Consider the following 18,280-nt stretch of genomic DNA (forward strand, 5'->3'; position numbering starts at 1 on the left):
TATACCCTCAGCAAAGCTGTTGGCTCAGAAACCCCAGCTGTGCTGTACCTCCTGTCATTTTAGGGCTGTTTCCAGTTCTCCTAATCCTGCGATCCAGCATGGCACTAATTGCCCATGACTAGGGAAAACCTCTGATCCGCCAGCAAATCTGCAGGTACCAGCAGCCACCAGCTTCCAGACAGGGACAACAGTATGCTCCTGAATGTTTGTTTCCCCCATTCCCCGAGTGTGCAAATGAGGACATGGGCAAGGAGGGCAGCTCCAGTGTGGGGCTGGTGGCCAAACCCAGGAACTCCACAGCACACCCAGGACTCCAGGGATCGCTGTAGTGATGTGGTGCTTCCAAACCGTAGAGCACACACAGCCAGGTGACCCATCACGTCCCCAACTCAGACAGCACCCAACCTAGGATGCAGATATGTATGCAGATCATGCCATCCCACTAGGAGGTTAGACCTTTCCTCATACACACTCTTCCCCCTTCCCAACCTCAGACCATTTTTCATGGAACATTCGGCTCCTCCCTGACATGGAGGAGGTTTTCAAAATCTAAGTAAATTCCTTTATTTCCACACAGATTGGAGCCCAAATCCCAGTATCTCCCTCAGGGCTCCTCTGGCTGTTGCAGTGTGGGTGCAGCCTCTCTCCTGCACAGTAATTACTGCCAAGGAAGGGGATGAAAGAAAGAGGGAAAGTACTTTAATGCAGCTCCTCAGCTGGAGGGCTCAGCTGACCCAGGACACGCAAAGATGCTGGTGCCTTGTTCAGGTTTTACTCACTTCCCTCCCTGATGCTGGCTACTCCAGTACTCAGGTTTTGGGAAGTGCTGGCATGGCCCCTTTTTCCACAGTCCAGCAGTTAAGAGATGTTCCAATTGAATAATCCATTTCTCCATCCTTTTCTTTTTTTGCACCATCAGACTGAGTGATGAAAAATGCTGCCTCTTTGATACACAGAAATTGCTGGTTATTCTGTGCTAGGGTCTTGAGTCTCCCTTTTGCAGATAATCCTAAACTTCAGGGTTTTCAAAAGTTGAAAAGAAATTTTCAATCCCATCATAACTACAGAAATGCTGAAAGAAAATGACATTCCCCAAACTGGAGACTTGTGAAGAAGGAAAGGTTTCAAGTAAACTTTTGCCCCTTGTTTCCTTTGCTAGCTGAATTGTGACTCATTTTGTTTGAGAAAGGCTTTTTTTCAACAGAACAGGCCAAAACACTATTAAGTGTCAACAGCAAATCATTTCTCATTGCACTCACATTGTGAAGATCTTGGTGTAGGTGTACAGCCCTCCCATCTCGCAAATACTGGTTACTTTGAGACAGCTGCATAATGAAAAGCAAGTAACTTTATTCCTTCCTCTTCACTTGTTTGCATTTCAGTAGCAGCAAAAATGCAAAAGACGCTCCAACCAGGCTCCACATTCTGTTTTGGGGCAGTTTTCACCCAATCCTGCTATCTCCTGCCCATCCCCACAGCTTCACACTCCACACTTCAGAAAAAAACCCCACTTTCCTGGTGCCCCTTGCTGCCAAGGCATCCCTGTGGTGGCAGAGGACTTGGGTCTACCCCAAACTTTAATGCTCTGGGCGAGCATGTGGCCTCCACACCTGAAGCACAGCAGTGCCTCAAAGAGGGGCTGTGCCACTCTCCCTGTCCATGTCAGAAATTAAGTTCAGCTTCACCCTTGCCAAGGTGGGGAAAAAAGCTTTAGGGAATAAGGCGAGGAAGCAGCAAGTTGGAGGAGGCACACAGAGACACCACCACTACCACCTCCCCACCTCTGCCTAACCTGGTGTTTCAGGCCAGCTCCAGCTATTGCTGCCATGGATGTTAGTGTGGGAAAGAATGGCGGCAGGAAGAGGGAAAGGGAATTGCCAGCAAGGAGCTCATTTCAGCTGGCCTGCAGGGTGTTATGCTGTCCACGGCAGGAAGAACAGGGGAATTCCCAACTTAGCAATAGTCATTGTCAAATTGAGGTAGAAGGAGAAAAGGGCTGGGCACAGCAGTTATACCCTTCCATGGCTGAGAACCAAGTGCTTTCTAAGTCATCTGTTTTTTAAGTTATTAGTCACCATCACTTCCTAGCCACATAAACTCATCCCGTTTGATTTTAAACCTCCTGACAGGTCCCCGGGCCACTTGGACGCGAGCTTCCCATCGGTCTCACGAGAGGAGAGGCGATTCAGGTCAGTGGGTGTGAGAGGGAAAATTATTTTCTGCAGGTTTCCTCCCTGCGAAATGATGTTTCCACCCCATGAGCTCACCCAGAGAGCACTCAGAGCCTCACTTCATCAGATATTCTTGGTTTGGGGCTGGCTGGCTGACTGCTTCTGTTCTAACCTGTCCCTCCCTGGGGGTGAAGGACCAAGGTCCTCAGCAGACCAAGTGCTTTGAGGAATTTTGACCTCCATCAGGAAGGTGCAGGAGGCTTGAGGCAGGAAAGCAGCAGCAGTTCACCCCCCAAGTCTGTCTCTCATTCTGAACCTGGTTCACTTCTCTACCAGAAAGCACCACCGCAGCAGGACTTAGGAAGATGTGGATGCTTTGCTTCACTGCAATTCCTTGGCCTCGAGAGCTGGATGCACAACACAGATGATTCTTTGGCTCATTGTCCTGGGTTTTTTTATAGGAAGGCATATAAAATGCAGCTAAGGCAGCTCTGACAAGCTAAAACAAAGGATTTTTTTCTTTTTTTGACACATGCATGTGGCTTTTGAATACATCCTGAAGTTTGTGGCTATAAATATTTTTGCAAGAAGGAAACTATGGTAGCAGAAACCTACTTAATTTATAAAAAAAAAGACTGGTACACTACATGCTGAGAGGATGCTCACCAATGTGACCATGGGGCTACCATTAATTGAAAAAGAATCCTGACCCTGCCTATGCAGGAAAATCAGCATTTTCTGCTGTCTTCATTTGCTGCGTTGAGGAACTGCACCTGGGAGACAAGCAGCATTTCAAAGGGGCCCGGCTACCAGAAAATGGTGGTCAAAATGAACAGGAGTTTTCAGCTGCAATCATCTCCAGCTAAAATTCAGATCAACAGAAGGAAGAGAAACTGTGATCCATTGGCACAGACAAACTCCAGCTTGCACATCATCCTCCAGCAGAGCTAAGGCAGAGAATAAGTCACCACAAACCCACAAGAAGAGCCACGCCCATTTCATAACCTATAATTTTTAAATATAACATTTTATTGCTTAGATGGTTTGATACAGAACAAGTTTTACTTTTTATTTTGAATTTGGAAGTACTGTACAACTGAAAAAAGAGGAATAAAAGTACCAAAACTATGTGTGATTCTCTGTTCATGTGGCATAAACCAGTCTTGTACACAATTCGTAGCAGCAGTTTAAGTTCCCTTTAGAAAAATATGAATTCTACACATTTATTACTGTTTCCTGCATGGGATGAAATCACTAGGATTAACCTTCCTTCGTGGAGAGAGAAGAGAGAGAAAGGAGACACACAAAGAGGAAAGAGAAGATGAATCATTCTGAAAATGGAATCAGACTGTCACATAGCCCCCTAAAGTTATTTCACAACAGCCTCAAACAAGGTTCTCTCTTTTTTTTTTCTTTTTCCTTTATTTTTTTTGCGCTTTCACAGTCAAGTGCTTAATGTAGTGATTGAATTATCTCCATGTTAAGTCCATTGCAACTCAGGCAAAAGAATTTTAGAAGATTTTTTTTTTCTGTTTTGTTTTTGTTTTGTTTTTGTTTTTTTTTTTTTGTTTTTTGTAAAAGCCCTGAGAGAGGAAAAAAAATAAAAAGATTCAAACGAAAATCGTATAGAGACAAATTAGCTGAACATGCAAACTAAAGCCTAAGATTCACCCATAGTTTAAACACATTATAAATTTCACAGTTTAATATTGGGGGAGGAAGGGAAACAAAAAAAACCCCAACAACAGCAACAGTTCTCAGTCAAACTCAACTAATAAAAATGTCAATAAAATGTGGCAAGACCTTATACTCTACTAGGATATAGATAAAGGCTAAATAAAGCTTTAAATCAATAGTGATTATTGCTAGCAGATGTCCCGGCAGGCTGCTGGGAATTAATTATTTGCTACATTGTTCTGCAGCATATAGTTTAGTAATGGCTTCTCCCCCACAGTATTGCGCAGTTTAGTGTGGAGAGTTGCGAAAAAAAAAACCAAAAAACAAAAAACAAAACAACAACCCCAAAATAAACAAACAAAAAATTACAAAAACCAAAAAATACCCAAAATAATAATAATAATTATTATTATAATTATAATAGTAATAACAATTTAAGGGATGTGTGAACTGGTTTTAATTAATGCACCTGGGTAGAGTTTCAAATGAATCATTGGTTGTGTCTGATTTATCTATATCTGGCATTAGCTTTGTTTCTGAACTGGTTCAAACATCCCTATTTAAAAATTAAAAAAAAAAAACCACAAACAAAAAAAAAATAGAAATCACATATACCTCAACCATTTTTTTCTTATTCTATTTGCAAGAATATTACTCAAGAACGTTTCTCTTCCTTTGAATTCTGGACAGTGAGATTTCAGTCTCCAGAAATTTTTCCGAGAATTTTTAATATATAGATATATATAGATATATATATATTATATAATATAGACTGGGTCCGAGGCCCACTTCCTCCATGTCTGGTGAGAGCAGGAAAAGCAATTCTGCAGTGGGAAGGAGGGAGGGTCACAGTGCGGGCTGGGCTGGGGGGCTGCAGTGGTGGAGTAGCACAGTGAGGCTCCGGCAATGCTATTATGGCTCTGTCTGTCCCAGAGGTCATGACTGAAGGACAATTAACAAACAACAATAACGACAACAACACAAGAACAACAAAAATGCTGGGCACTCTTAAAAAATGCACAGCTACAGTAGGATACATTTCGTTTAACCCCTTCAATATTGGTGGCTGGAGTGTCTTGTCACCTGTTGCCGGCAACAGGAGCCATATGGAGAAATTCCAGCTGCCAGCATTGAAGGGGTTAAATTACTGATATGAAATTTAGACACACACCTCAAGTCTTCAAGCATCAACCCCAAAATCTCAGGAAGAATTTATTTCTATTTTTTTTTCTTTTAAATTAGTTTTATTTATTTTTAACATGTCGTATATCTGTAGTTTTATTACCAGTAGTATTTTCTTGCTCTTAGAACATGACAGAAGCAAGATGAGGGTAAGGCTCGCATTTCTCTCTTGCTTTCCACTGGAAGACGGAATAACTTTGCTCTGTGAGTGACTGTCACATCAGTGACGGCAGCGAGGTCACTGCGGCACTGGTGGTGCCTCTCTCACGCACCCGGGGCCTCGCGCGGCCCCACTGTCGCACCCACGCCCACACCGCGAGGGAGATGTGCCCCCGCACGGGCACGGTACCTCGCTGGCCTCCGCGGGACGCTCCGGTCGGAGGAAGGGGTTCATGTAAAGTACAGTAGAAGAGCTGCAACAACAGGAGGAGGAGGAGCTGGTGAAAGTTGATGAGTCAAGAACACTCCAAGACGGGATCCAAGCTGCGCTACGCATCTCCGTGGGCAAATATTGCCCATTGGCTTCTGCTGACTGCAGAGACAAGCAAACTGATGGATTTATAAAATAATAATAAAATAATAATAATAATAATATACTGAAGCAAATCAAACATATGTAACAGCGGATGCATAATTTCCATAGGTTACGTTGCTATGTAACTCTTCTCTGTATACACGCTCAGTCCGTGATGGCCAGAAAAAACCCCTAGGATTTAGAAAGACCACTTCTAATGCTGAAAAGTGGAAACAAGCATGAGGTTGAAATTAATTTGTGTTTCCTGCTTTTGGCTTGAACCACTTTGAACACCTTCAACTGCCACGTTGTTCATGCCTGGAACAGGCTTAATGCTCCACCATGTGGCAAATGCAAGAACATCTACTGAGAAAAAGAACAATAAATCAATGTCTCCTCTGCATCTCTGAATATCTCGTATGAAATTCACATCATTTTTCTTCCAGTTATTGGCTATGGTATCCAAGGGCCTCCCACCCCACTGCCCCATTTCCAGCTCAGAGAACAAACACAGCGACTATCACAGATATACAAGAACAAGCTCACGCACACCAATACAAAAGGTAACATTAATGCTTAAATGAAAAAGGGTCCTCTCCAAATAATTCTTTAAAATATTAAAATCATTTTTGAAAAAAAATCTATAATACCAAAAGATCTAATAAAGTAGTAAGGCACTCAAATCAGTATATACTGTAGTCTCTTGCATTATTATACTGAAAGGCATATGGCACCACGTCCAGTCTGCCATACTCTCCCCGTAGCTGTAAGGTCGCTCTTCCAAAACCAGACTCCAGAAACCTTGCTCTGCTGGCTTCCGTTTGCCTGCTGAGACGCATCTAACCTCCTAGCAAGTCACTCCACCCCCAAGAGCTGAGGCGCACTGTCAGCAGAGGCCAGGATGTGATTCATGGGAGACGGAGCGTTGTGCATCTCCAGCAAGTCTTGGATGAAACCTGAGGGCCTCTCATGCTCGGAGCTGCCCCGTGGTTCCTGGTCTTTTGCCGTGTGTTTCTGTGTGCTCTTGGTGGGCTCGGCGAGGCAGGCACCGCTCCTCTCCTCTCCGCAAGGGGAGTCCGTGACCATGCCGGCCAGGGGCTCGTTCCGGCTCCCCACGAGGGACAAATGGCTACCGACGCCCCCCGCGGAGTCGCACTCGCTTTCGGAGATGGGGTTGGTGCCGCTGTGGCTGGACTCATTCTCACTGTCTTCTCCACACCTTGACTGCGTCTCCTCCTTGTCGCTCTCCTTCCCATGGTTTCGGGCATTTTTGACTTTCTGGTGGATGCGCTGGTGACGGACCAAGCTGTGCTTCAGAGTGAAGGTCCGTTCGCAGGTTTGACACTTGTAAGGTCGCTCACCTGGAAGAGAATGACAATGCAAAGTCAGCCGTGAGGTCACACACATGCTTCCCTCTTATTTCAAGCAGCATGAAATGCTTTGCACTTTGGAAATTCAGTACCTCCATCGAACGTCACATTTATGCAGATATTTTGCTTCTGTACTAGTGAAGTAGCTGATGGATTGCTAGCAGGAATACAGGTAAATGCCCACGGCACAAATGGAGCATCAGAACTAGGTGTCTACAAGCTTGGCAAGGCCCTGCACTAAGGAGGGAGGAAGACCGTAAGCACCAGGTGCTCACTAGCATCCTTCCTAATTTAGTCAGCCACTTTTCAGGAAGAAGTTTACGGTCGATCTCTGGAACTCAAAATCCTTTATGAAACCAGCCCACCATGTGGGCTCCCTGCTGCAGGTCAGTCCCAGACACACGTGGAGAGAGAGAGAATACTTTCCTCAGAAGGAACTCATTGGAAAGCAGAGCAACCATAGCCCCACAGACAAAATTCTCCCAAAATATGAACCACGCATACTGCCCCAAGGTGCTGTCTGCTCTGAAGAACCGAAGGTCCCACCCCGACCTGTCCCCCCTTTCCAACTCTGCCTCTTAAAGACTTCAGTGCTGCAATTCCATCAAGACACCATCTTGTGCCAATGAGCATCAGAATGAGACATGCAGTAGGCAGGCAGGGGTTTCAGTGTGTCCCAAATGTTCCTCTTCTGAGTAAACAAATCCCAAAACCTTACAGGTATCTTTAAATAACCTCACACATTAAAACCAAAGTATAAGGAATGTGCAACCTGACAATATTTTGTCAGAATAGTTGAACAAGTGGGAAGGAGACAAGGAGAAGAGTCAACCCACAGCATTTGTTCAAAACCCTCAGCTGAAAATGCATTGATCTGACAGTGGGGGTAGGTCATAGTTACATTTATCAATTTGAAGAAAGCACTGTGCCAGGTTCCTGTTCAACACCTATTCTATGTTAAAACATCCTTAAAGTGTCAAATAAGAAAGAGAAACAAACAGAAAAAAAAAACATATTGACAAAGCTCACAATAACCCAGCATGCAATGAAAACAATTAAAACAGAGAGTATGGAAACGTCCATACTGGTATCAGCATTGATATCAGCATTTCCCTGAAGCTTCTCCACTCGTATGAAAATAGGCACTAGAATGGGACCTGTCTCATTTCACTTGTAGCTCAATGGCAGAAGAAAACAGGTCAGTTTTGCACTCAATAGATGAATGTTTACGATTAGAAGCGTTGAAGCTATTCAGGCATTACTCTTTGGTGTAGTTTTCTAAAAATCACTGTAAATTGCAGCACAAATATTTTGTCAATGGCAAAGATCTTGTCTTCAGCAGAGAGAACCTTCAAAAGACACAAAATGTCAAAATGGACCAGTTTTCCCACGTCAGAGCAGCTTGCTGGCAGGTGAAATACATAATTAATAAGGATGAATGATTAATTCACCTTTGAGCTGGTTCATAGCTTCATCTTATTTGCAAGGCACTGCTGCAATCTGCCTATCACATAAAGCAATCCCACTGCCCAGTCAAGTCACTGGGCAAGTGTTTCACTACCTGTGTTCCACCTTCCCTGCCCAAGTGCCCACTGGATTTCTGCCTTCCACCCAAGCAGCAGGTCACACACATCACCAGCAGGTTACCCATATTAGGTTCAGATCATCAGACTCTTTCTTGCTCTCACTCTCTCTCTCTAAACTTTGACTCAGAGGTGAAGTCTCATGATACCCTGACAGTTTCTCCACTGCTGGTCAAAATACTGGGAAGAAGTAAAGCCACACACACATGGCAAGAAGGGAGTCAGAAGCTGCTCAGAGATCTCCACACTTGCCCTTGCCTCTGAACTCTGCAAGCAATCATGGGGAAAAACAGTTTGGGAGTCGAAAGTAAGGCAGTGGCTGCAATTCTTGCTCCCTACATAGGCTTTTTATGCAGCATGGGGGACTGGGGCAGAGAAGACACCTTGCAGATACCTTTAGGACTACAAGCAGTGTCTCCAACCTCAAGTGCCAGCAGCAACTGTGCACCTCCAGAGCAGACACCTCAGTCTGGTGGGACACCTCATGGTCTGTTCTGCCCTCAAGCCTCCTCTTACCTGTATGAGACCGCATATGTCGCGTCAGATCTTGCAGAGACCAGAAACGCTTGTTGCACACAGTACAGACTTTCTTTCTTTTGTCTGCTTTTGCAGTACTCTTAGCCCCATCAGTCTTTGGTTTGTCATCACTGCTCTTCTCAGTGGACTTTCTCTCTGTGCCTTCCCCCTCAGAGATGCTTTCGCTCTCTTCATTCTCCTTTCCTGTTGCCTCAAAGTCCACAGGAGACTCCACTACCTTCAAGTCCAACGGAGACTCTTCCTGCTCAAGACCAGAGTCCTGCATCGAGGGAGCTCCTGCATCATCCTGAATGCTTTTGCTTTCATCCTCACTGCTCCTTTCATCCTTTCTGTCCTCACGAATGTGGGCCTTTTTGTGACGGCTAAGAGTGCCAGCAAACTTGAAGGTTTTGCCACAAATGTCACAGGCATGTTTCCTTTCAGTCTGAGAACTGCTGCCTGCACTCTGGTCACTCTCTGCCAGCTTGAAGTCCATTAATTTGCTGGCAAAATTGAGGTCAAGACTTTTGTTACTTACAGAATCTTCCTCAGGGCCCTCTTCATATCCATCCACTTTTTCTTCAGCGTCCTCTTCTGCCAGAAGGGAATCGGCCTTCTGCTCCTCCTTGGGGCTGCGCTCACTCTCTGGTAGCTCTGTCATTTCCTCTGACTGCTCCTTCTCGCCACAGCTCAGGTTCAAGACTTTGTTTCCTGTAGCTAGTGTCTCTGCATCCGCCTGGCTCTCTGCAAGGAAACACAGAGAAACTTTCACTGGGGTGCTCCCTGATGATTCCCAACTACCAGCAGTGAGCCTGCACATGGACTCAGGAGCATTGCTTCTGATCAAGCATCCCAACATGTCTGTGACCTAGGCCAGTAACTTACAGCTGAAAAGAGATTAAAATACCACAGAACCCAATTAAAAAGATGATACAAACTCTTCCACAAAATGCTTTCTTTTCCAAAACAGACTCACAATCTCAGCAGCTTCTTGAAATAATTTTTAATATAATCACTTTTAACCAGAGAACACAGCATGCTAAGACACTGAAGAGCTGAGGTCACTATCACAAATAGACCGTTCCAGAGACACATGGATGTATTACTAATAAACTTGTGTATGAAAAACATGAACACAGATTGAAATAATATACAACCCACGTATTCATCAAAGTAATTTTTGTGTAGCAGGAAATGTTTTTCCAAGGAAATGTAAAGGTCTCATGCAACCACCTGGTACAATTAAATGTGAATAGTCAGTGCAGACAGTACCACAGAAGTTGGCTTAAAAAGTTGAGTATACACCGTGAAAGTGAAGATGTGCAAGTTCATCCACACCTGAGTCTTTGATATGCCACTTGGAATCAAAATGTAAAGTCGAGGGACAGTAATAGGCTTTGCTGTTTTAAAGTTACCCCACAAGAGGACAAAAATTACCTAAGATGTGGTCCTTAATGGTGTCCTCTGCTTACGTACCTGTCTGCAGCAGTAATGTTGCTGAAGATGTCCAAAAAAACTGAAACAGGTAAGGTGCTTAAGGAGAACAGAGGTCTGGAGCTGTACTCCTCCCAAGCTCCACACAAATAGTGTATTAGTAAATAGGAAGTAAGCTGGTCTGGCTCTGGAGGCCAAAGCTGCTGCAGATGCACAGCATGTAACTGCATCCCCAGTGCCACTTCCCAGTAATTGTTCCAGGACACAAAGTTCTCAAGTGGTGCTTTCTGAAAGCTGAAAGTTTCCTTTAAGTCCTCCACCCTGCCTCCTGCTTATTGACAGCCAGCAGCAAAGGGAGCCCACAACCCACCTGGCATTTCAACACTCATCTGCAAGAACGATATCTGCGGAGTAACTACAGGGATTTATTTAGAAACTCTAGGAGAGCAGTGCAAGCTCTCCATTTGACACAGTACAACGTGTGCTTGTCTCCAAACTGCCCAGATTTCCTCTTACAGGCTTTTTTTTCCCTAAGCAAGGAGTAAAAACAGAAGATAAAAAGATGGTTCTCAGGCACTCATTAGTTTCAATGTAGTCTTGCAACACGATTCACACTGGCCCCCATCTCCTCTCTCTAGTGATAATAAATGGCCATTAAACAAATGTCAAAGTGTAGCAGTGTTTCTGGTGATAGCGAATGATCACTTAATAGTGTGCAATTCTTGATACACTTTTTCTTGGGGGAGTTTAAGGGGGAGAAGTGACCTATCACAAAAAGTAATCTCACCTTTTAATCAGAACAGATCTGTTTACACGGACAGTGGATTACACAAAGTTCATTGCTCATCTAATTATCTGCCCGTTAGAACACGCAAGCAAGCCCTAATCTGTGTGTAAGGCTACGGAATGTGAGGATGGGGATGTCTGAAAGCAGATGTGGGCTGCCCTGTCTCATCCCCTGTGAGGTCAGGAAATGCTCCCCTGATGTGTTGGGCCAAAGAAAGGCTGCCAGCACAGCACAGAGGGGGTTCATTAGGGAGAGGGACAGGAAACCATGTGAGCTCTCTTAGGATGGAGATGAGTGAAGAGCACAAGGAAACCAAGATTGGGAAAAGCTCCTCTTAATCGTACCCAGAGAGATGTTCTGTAACTCTTTACTGACCAAACAGAAAACAGTGAATGCAGAGGGAGTTTTTTTCCTGTTTTTCAACATGAAACATCAGAAGCCAAGTGAGTGAGGAGAATATCCATGAGTGACACTCAAGGTAAGAGCAAGCCAAAACCACTGCGTCTTAAAGCTCTCAATACAGAAGTCCCATCTTCAACATTCAATGTCATATATCATTCATGATTTTCCAATTTTTCTGTAACTTTTTCTTCTTCTGCTTCTAGTATTTTGAAAAATATATTATTTTTCTTATAGTATACTCATTCTTCATTGAATTGTACTTGAACTCTACCTCCTTCTTTCCTCTCCTCTGTGCCCTGGGCCTCTTCCCAACTGTTATTCTGTTCTTTCATCCGTGGCCTGCAACTACATTTTCTGGTGCACAAGAGAAAAACACTTCAAGGGATAGGTGGTCCACAGGTAAGTGATGTACTGGCACAGGCAAACAGATGAGATCTACATCAAGAAAAACAAACTCTTAAGTTTAAACAATGTGCCTTCACAAAGGGCAAAGCCCACACCAGACCCTAGGAACACAAATGTACACAGGCCTTCTCTTCTGAAGCTCCTCTGGACCCAGCACCCCTGAAGGAACATTCCAAAATGAGGTAGTGACATAGCCAGGGATATGCCAGCGACATGTGTATGTGCTTGGGGGAGCGCTCTTCCTCCTCACCTGCGCAAACCAGACCTGCCCTTTTCCTTGTCAAGAAGGAGTTTCACAGGCCCTTTAGGAAAATTCATGCATGTACCTCACATAAAGCAACAGTTTCTGACTAGCTGAGCTGCTCTGTGGTTATCTCCAACCTGTGCAGTTGGTTCTGCACCTGGTGAAAAAGTGAGCTACTTTGCACAAATCCTGGTTATTTGGGGACAGGTGAGAATCAGCCCAGTTTTCCTTCCAATGAACTGGAATAGCAGCAGGGGAGCTGTGAAGGTGTGTGGCAAACACAATGGTTGGGAAGACAATTGAGCCAGGTCCAGTGTGGGACTTCTGCAGTGCAAGAGATGGCTGCAAGGGTAGTCCTGCACTGGTAGCTGTTTCATCCACTCCAGCAGAGGTTAGGCCTGGCCTGCACTACTGCTTTCTTCCTGCTTACATGCCCCTTGCAGCAACAGAAACCTTGCTGGCCACACAGCTCCAGCAGGCTTGTATCTTACACAAGGAGGAGGATTTTGACTGAGCCTTCAAATCTGGGAAAACATCCCTCCAATAAGACTGAGCTCCTCTCACATGGATAATTCCCACCTCCAGAATTCGGCTGATTTATGTTGCAGAGCAGTCACTCAATTCCAGGCAGTGAAAGAAACAGGAGGCACAGGAAAGGCCTGCGGTTTCTTTTGCCCCTTTCCCATTTTTCACTTACTAAGGCTGTAAAATGCTTTCCAGTCTGTTATCCCACAGAATTTACACTTGGTGAATCAAGAGGACAAGAGCAGAGAAATCCACTTTTCAAGGCTCCCTCCCACTGCCACCTTGTCATATGCAACCAGTGTGTCACTCCCCCAAAATGAAGAGAAGAAGGTGACACTATCTGAAGATCTCAATTCTGACACCAGAGTCAAAAAAGATGTGCAGGATAAGGGAGAAATAGGAGAAGAGCAGGGAGGTAAGGACATAGGAAGAAGGTGACAAAAAACCACCGGTAACTCAGCTGCTGCCTCGTCAGCTCATGGGAAAAAAAAAAACTTCTCATGAAACGTATTCATAAGCTAAACCTCAAGGATTCCATCTGAGAATCCAAAAACTTTGCTGCTTGCATGAAAGAAACCACTGTATAGATATTGCCAAAATCATTTTCCTTCGAACTGTGTAAAGACTCTTTTGCTGCAGTCTATTTACAAATCAAGTTGCAGTCTTCTGTCAGCCCAGTCAGAAGAATCCACTTCATCTTTTATTGGTGAAAAGAAAGAGGAAGGAACTGCTTTCCTACATATGCAAAACAAATTATGAAGAGGGACACCAAATATGAAAAATTTCTGATGAAAGAGCAGATACAGATCAAAGTGGGAAGGTTGCTGGCACAATTCTTTTTACACATGGTTTTATTTTTTCCTGGAACTATGGTGGAATAGAGAGTAGAGGCTGAGATACTACAAAGTTAGTAGACAAAACAGGATGTAATGAAAAACATTTTGGTGCTAAAGCAAGTGTTTATTGACAAACATTCCTAACATCCCAAGAAAAGAGTTAGAAAACCCATCACATAAATAATCCTCAAAAATTGGAGAAAACAGACCACTGGAAATGGATATGGTACAAGCAGTTGGCATTATCAGTCAGATGAGCTGATGATTTACTATCTTCCCTACATTAACTGAATTAACCCCAGCTTGTTTTATATTTTACAGTAGAGGCAGCTACCACTAGGTGGTAGCAGTTCCAGTAAATTTGGGATTTTTTGGACCCACACACACAATGCTGCTTCTAATTCCACCCATGAACTGGAGAACATCTTTTAAACCCACAGAACCCACTTGAAAAATTTTGGGTGTTATCTTTGCCCATTTTTATTGTAAACATTCTAAATAATAAAAGTTGAGAGAGCTTTGGTTGTGTCTTCATTCCTTGTGAAATGAAAATATTCCAGCTAGAAAAGGACTATTTACAGTAAATGGAACTGAGTATGTCTGGGGAAAAAGAAAAACAATTCTGGGAATAAACACTTTCTGTCTTTAGCACTCAGTATTATTCCCCAGTACCTTCAACAGCGCAGCTGAAGTCACAAGAAAAGTTTTCAGGACTAGCTCTGACTGCACCTACCATGGGGGAATCTGCATTTAAGGGAGTGGGGGAAAAACCCACACTTTGAGCTCAAGATGGACTGCACCATTCAGTAGAAAGGCAGTTTGATGTAGAGCTGACAATACAGCCAGCAGGCTATACACCATCTCCTCAGTATCTTCATACAACAGCTCTAGCACTCAGGCCAACCCCAGCAGCAAATAACTCTTGCTTTACCCTGTGCTCTGGCTCTAGAGCAGCTGTTAAACTTTGCCTGGCACTGAAAACACGATTTCAAGCCCTTTGTCCTCTAAGAGATACCCACAAATGTAGTTCAGAGGTACAGACAGCTAGAACAGTTTGGAAGAAATCCCCCACTATACCCAGGGCTCACATGATTTCTGGAGGGATCACAGTGTGGCAGATATCTAGAGCAAAGATGAATTCTGCTAAATGCTAATCAGAAAACTCATTGTTGAGTATACTTTGTAAATATTTGTCTCGTTAACACAGAGCAGTTGTGTTCGACTGTCACACAATAGGGGCAAGTCTCTTTACGAAAGGGATCTTTCCTTATTAAGTTCTCTTTCTCTATTATGTAAGAGATAATCCCTTACCCCATTCCTATCCCACATCTCTGTCAACTGTATTTTGTTGCAAGAAGGGAGCATTAAGACAGCCCTAAGGAGACAAAGGCAGGGCTGCTTTAACATGACGAAAGTGGGCAATTCATTAAGCTGCTCCACATTTTCTTTGTATGCCTCTCTGCCAGGACAGCTCTCCGCTGGTCTGACTGCTGTGAGCTGGGGGAAACGTCCTCAGTTTGCTTCAGGCGCTTTAGACCATTCCCTTCCTCTCCATGTAGCAAGGATATGAGCAAGCCCCATCACTTACACAGCCTCCTCATCTCTGAGGAGAGAGACCATCCTGTTTTTGTTTTGGTTTAAAACAACACCAAAGAAACCCTCTATAAACTTGTTCCCAGTGACACTCTACTGAATTGCACTTCCTGGCTTACACCTCATCCTAAAGCTTTGCTTCATTTATGGCTGACCAAACACCATCCAAGCATCTCTCTTCATTCCCTTTCTTTCTGGCATACAGTGAAATCCAGATGACTACTCACTTCCAAGGATGGCCCTCACAAGGACTCTGCATGTGAGCCCTGAGCATGGTGCTTACCCACCTTTTATAGCCAGCACCAAAAGAAACCACCTCATTTTAAACTTAGCCACAGTTTCAAATTCTTAGTTTACTTCCACCAATTTGGAAATCCCTTTTTCTCGGACAATGGAGGGAGACCACAAGTCCAAAGTTGTTGAACGATTCTGAACCGTGATTAACCACCGCTTGGTGAAGCAAGTTATAAACACTAAGCTGTGCAATAAAGTGCAGGTGGTAACTATAACTGTGTGCACTATTGGATCTGGGCTCCCTCCTTGATGCCTAAAGCTGCTGTTTGAAGATACAAAGCACTGACAACAAAGCCAATTTCAACAGCATCTATCCCAGTGGCTCCCAGAAGATGCTGCCAGCTCCACACCTCAGCTGCATCAATGTGCTCCTTTAGGGCTGTACTGACAGCCAGATCCGGGAACTGATCTCATGACTACGAGTCCCTCCCCTTGCCCTTTTAATTTTTTTGGGCAGCTGGGTCAGCTACAGCTGCAGGGATGAACAGTTGGGAACAGGTCGAGCCAGTACTGCCAATAAGTGCTTTGTGTTATCCAACCATGGCCCAAGGCTCTGTCTGCCGGGGGCAGGTCGAACCACTCTGACCAGCCCGGCGCCGGCTGCTGAGAACATCTACCTTGCACCCAAGTCCTACCCACCCTAGGTGCTGCACCCGGTGCTCGTCTCAACAGCTTCAGAAATGCTTGCCTCCTTACACCACCAAACAGCTGAGTGCTTTAGGACCCCTCTAACTATAAAGAAAGTCTTCAGTCGACTCAAGTAGGACATTTCAGTTTTATTCTGCCATGAAAATTATCAGAGGCGAGCACTTTCAGAGCCCTTCCTGCAGACTTTTGTTCTCAGAGGGGATCATGTCATAACATGAGTCTTCCTCTCTCACGCTGCAGCCATCTGTTGTCTGCATAGACAGGATGGGCCCACGTGACACTGCAGACACCGTGCTACAGCCCTCTGAAATTACAGACTGTTAACATGGTAACGAGGCAACTTAGTCTCTTCATGATAGGCAAGATCAAACCATGTCGTAACAGGCCCCCAGCACGGCAGATTGCAGTGCCAGACTAGTACTGAGACCTGTATTACCACATTTGAATCACTGTAAGGCAACCTGCTGTATTAAAAGAAGCAGAAAGGATGAGAGAGGCTGGCAAGACAGCAGACTTTCCCAAACAAACTGGTGCATGGGGATGCAAGAGAAAAATCCTGTGCACACTCTGTGCAATCTGATCAGCAGCTGCTCTGAGGTTGAGAGTAATGACTCATTTGTAATTTTAACTACCTTGACACACAGAGCCAACTTCTTGCTGCTTTTAAGTTTGTTACTTCCAACAATTCTCCCATGAAACAAACTCAAAGTGACACAAAGTGACACTGTCAGTACTGGAGGTGTGAATAACTTGGAGCAACAGCTCCGTTGTGCAAGCAGTTTTCAGGCAAGGGACACGTACCACCATCTGCTGAGCTCCTTCTTGCACCCATCCCATTTGGTCAGCACAGTAAACCCAGAGCTACTGTGCTCACCCTTGGTTTTGTGCCAGCTCCTCCTTTCTTGCTAAACGCCACTCACCTGCCTACAACGGAGTCTTGCATGATCTGACAGCCAATCTCTTTCACTACTGTCAAGACAGAGTGGGCAGTATGATGGCAGGTGAGCTTCAATGCAGATTAACACAAGGTAAAACAACCTAAACCGTGCCTTTGTGATGCTCAGTATAGTACTGGCAGGTACATCCAGGTGGGAGGACTCAAAGCCATGGCTGATGTCTCTCCAGGATCACTGTCTCAGCCTGCAGCAGCAGTCTAAAACCAGACTGCATCAGCAGGTTCAGAAAATAACTGGAAGGACCTGCAGACAGCAGCTCCATAAACACGTTGTAAATGGAGTGGGCAGGAATGGGAATGTGGTGCCCTCAAATACACAACCCTAATAAAGCAGTTGTGGATCCTGATAGAGCTTTAAGAGCAACAGGCCGGAGGAAGTGGCCATGTCCACATGCTCACACTAAAGAGCACATCCTCCTGCTACCACTGGAGATAGGAATACCACTCCTCCCATGTGGAAGGGCACTTCTCACATTCTCATGCTTTGCTTGTCTGCAGCGTTCAGCTTGACCAAGTGCAACTTGGCCGTGGTGTTCTAAACAGCTGGGAAAAACTGTGTGCCACTGTGAGATCCAACATCCTCTTCCTTAGAGGCTGGGGGATAAGCACACTTCTCCTCAGGTAGCAGCTGGCAACTCCAGGTTTGTGGAAATTCTGCAAGATTTGGTAGAAATGACACCACATTTCTGAGAGGGGAAGGGCTCCTGGCCTGTTGCAAGATAAAATGTATGAATATCCCCCTTGTGTGTAATAAGAAACTTCCTCGGTTTTCTTCCTTTGCCTCTGTTACTGCTTGGTGACCAGCCACAATATCCTGACTGCAAGCTCCTCAACAGCAGGCTCTCTCTGGAAATGCCTATCACCTATGTGAATTGGACACAATTTCCATCAAAGCCACAGGGCATCTCTCCACGGACTTCAGTGGAATCAAGGCCCATATGATGAATAAGCAATAAATTATTTTCCCTTAGGAGAAAGTTTTTCATGTCTGTAATTCATTTAAATGACTAGCACAGGGAGGGGACTAAGCACAGGAAAAGTTGAAAGAAAAGCCAGGATCATGCAGTGCAATGAGGAAGGCAATCCTGCAAGACATCTTTGTGATGAAGAAAGAGATTGAGAGGATAGTTAGTTGTAAAAGGAG

General features: G+C 44.6%; 1 protein-coding gene and 1 long non-coding RNA gene across 4 annotated transcripts in view; one reads left to right on the top strand and one right to left on the bottom strand.

Moving 5' to 3' along the window:
• The first annotated feature begins 1,232 nt into the window (after positions 1 to 1,232).
• LOC128820022 (uncharacterized) lies at positions 1,233 to 3,299 on the top strand. The gene is made up of 2 exons (XR_008440804.1): positions 1,233 to 2,189; positions 2,508 to 3,299. It is a non-coding gene; the product is annotated as an uncharacterized LOC128820022 (long non-coding RNA).
• The window catches only part of RREB1 (ras responsive element binding protein 1), a 121,529-nt gene continuing 106,428 nt past the window's right edge, over positions 3,180 to 18,280 (bottom strand). For 2 of the 3 annotated variants that reach the window (XM_054000463.1, XM_054000470.1), the window contains 2 exons: positions 9,014 to 9,757; positions 3,180 to 6,905 (listed from right to left, as the gene is read on the bottom strand). In XM_054000463.1, the coding sequence (XP_053856438.1) occupies positions 6,400 to 6,905; positions 9,014 to 9,757 (1,250 nt within the window). In that variant the 3' untranslated portion in view covers positions 3,180 to 6,399. The remainder of the gene's footprint in view (positions 6,906 to 9,013; positions 9,758 to 18,280) is intronic. The other variant, XM_054000471.1, reaches the window with a different exon arrangement.

This window comes from Vidua macroura, chromosome 1 (genome assembly GCF_024509145.1).
Source record: "Vidua macroura isolate BioBank_ID:100142 chromosome 1, ASM2450914v1, whole genome shotgun sequence".
Classification (NCBI taxonomy): Eukaryota; Metazoa; Chordata; class Aves; order Passeriformes; family Viduidae; genus Vidua; species Vidua macroura.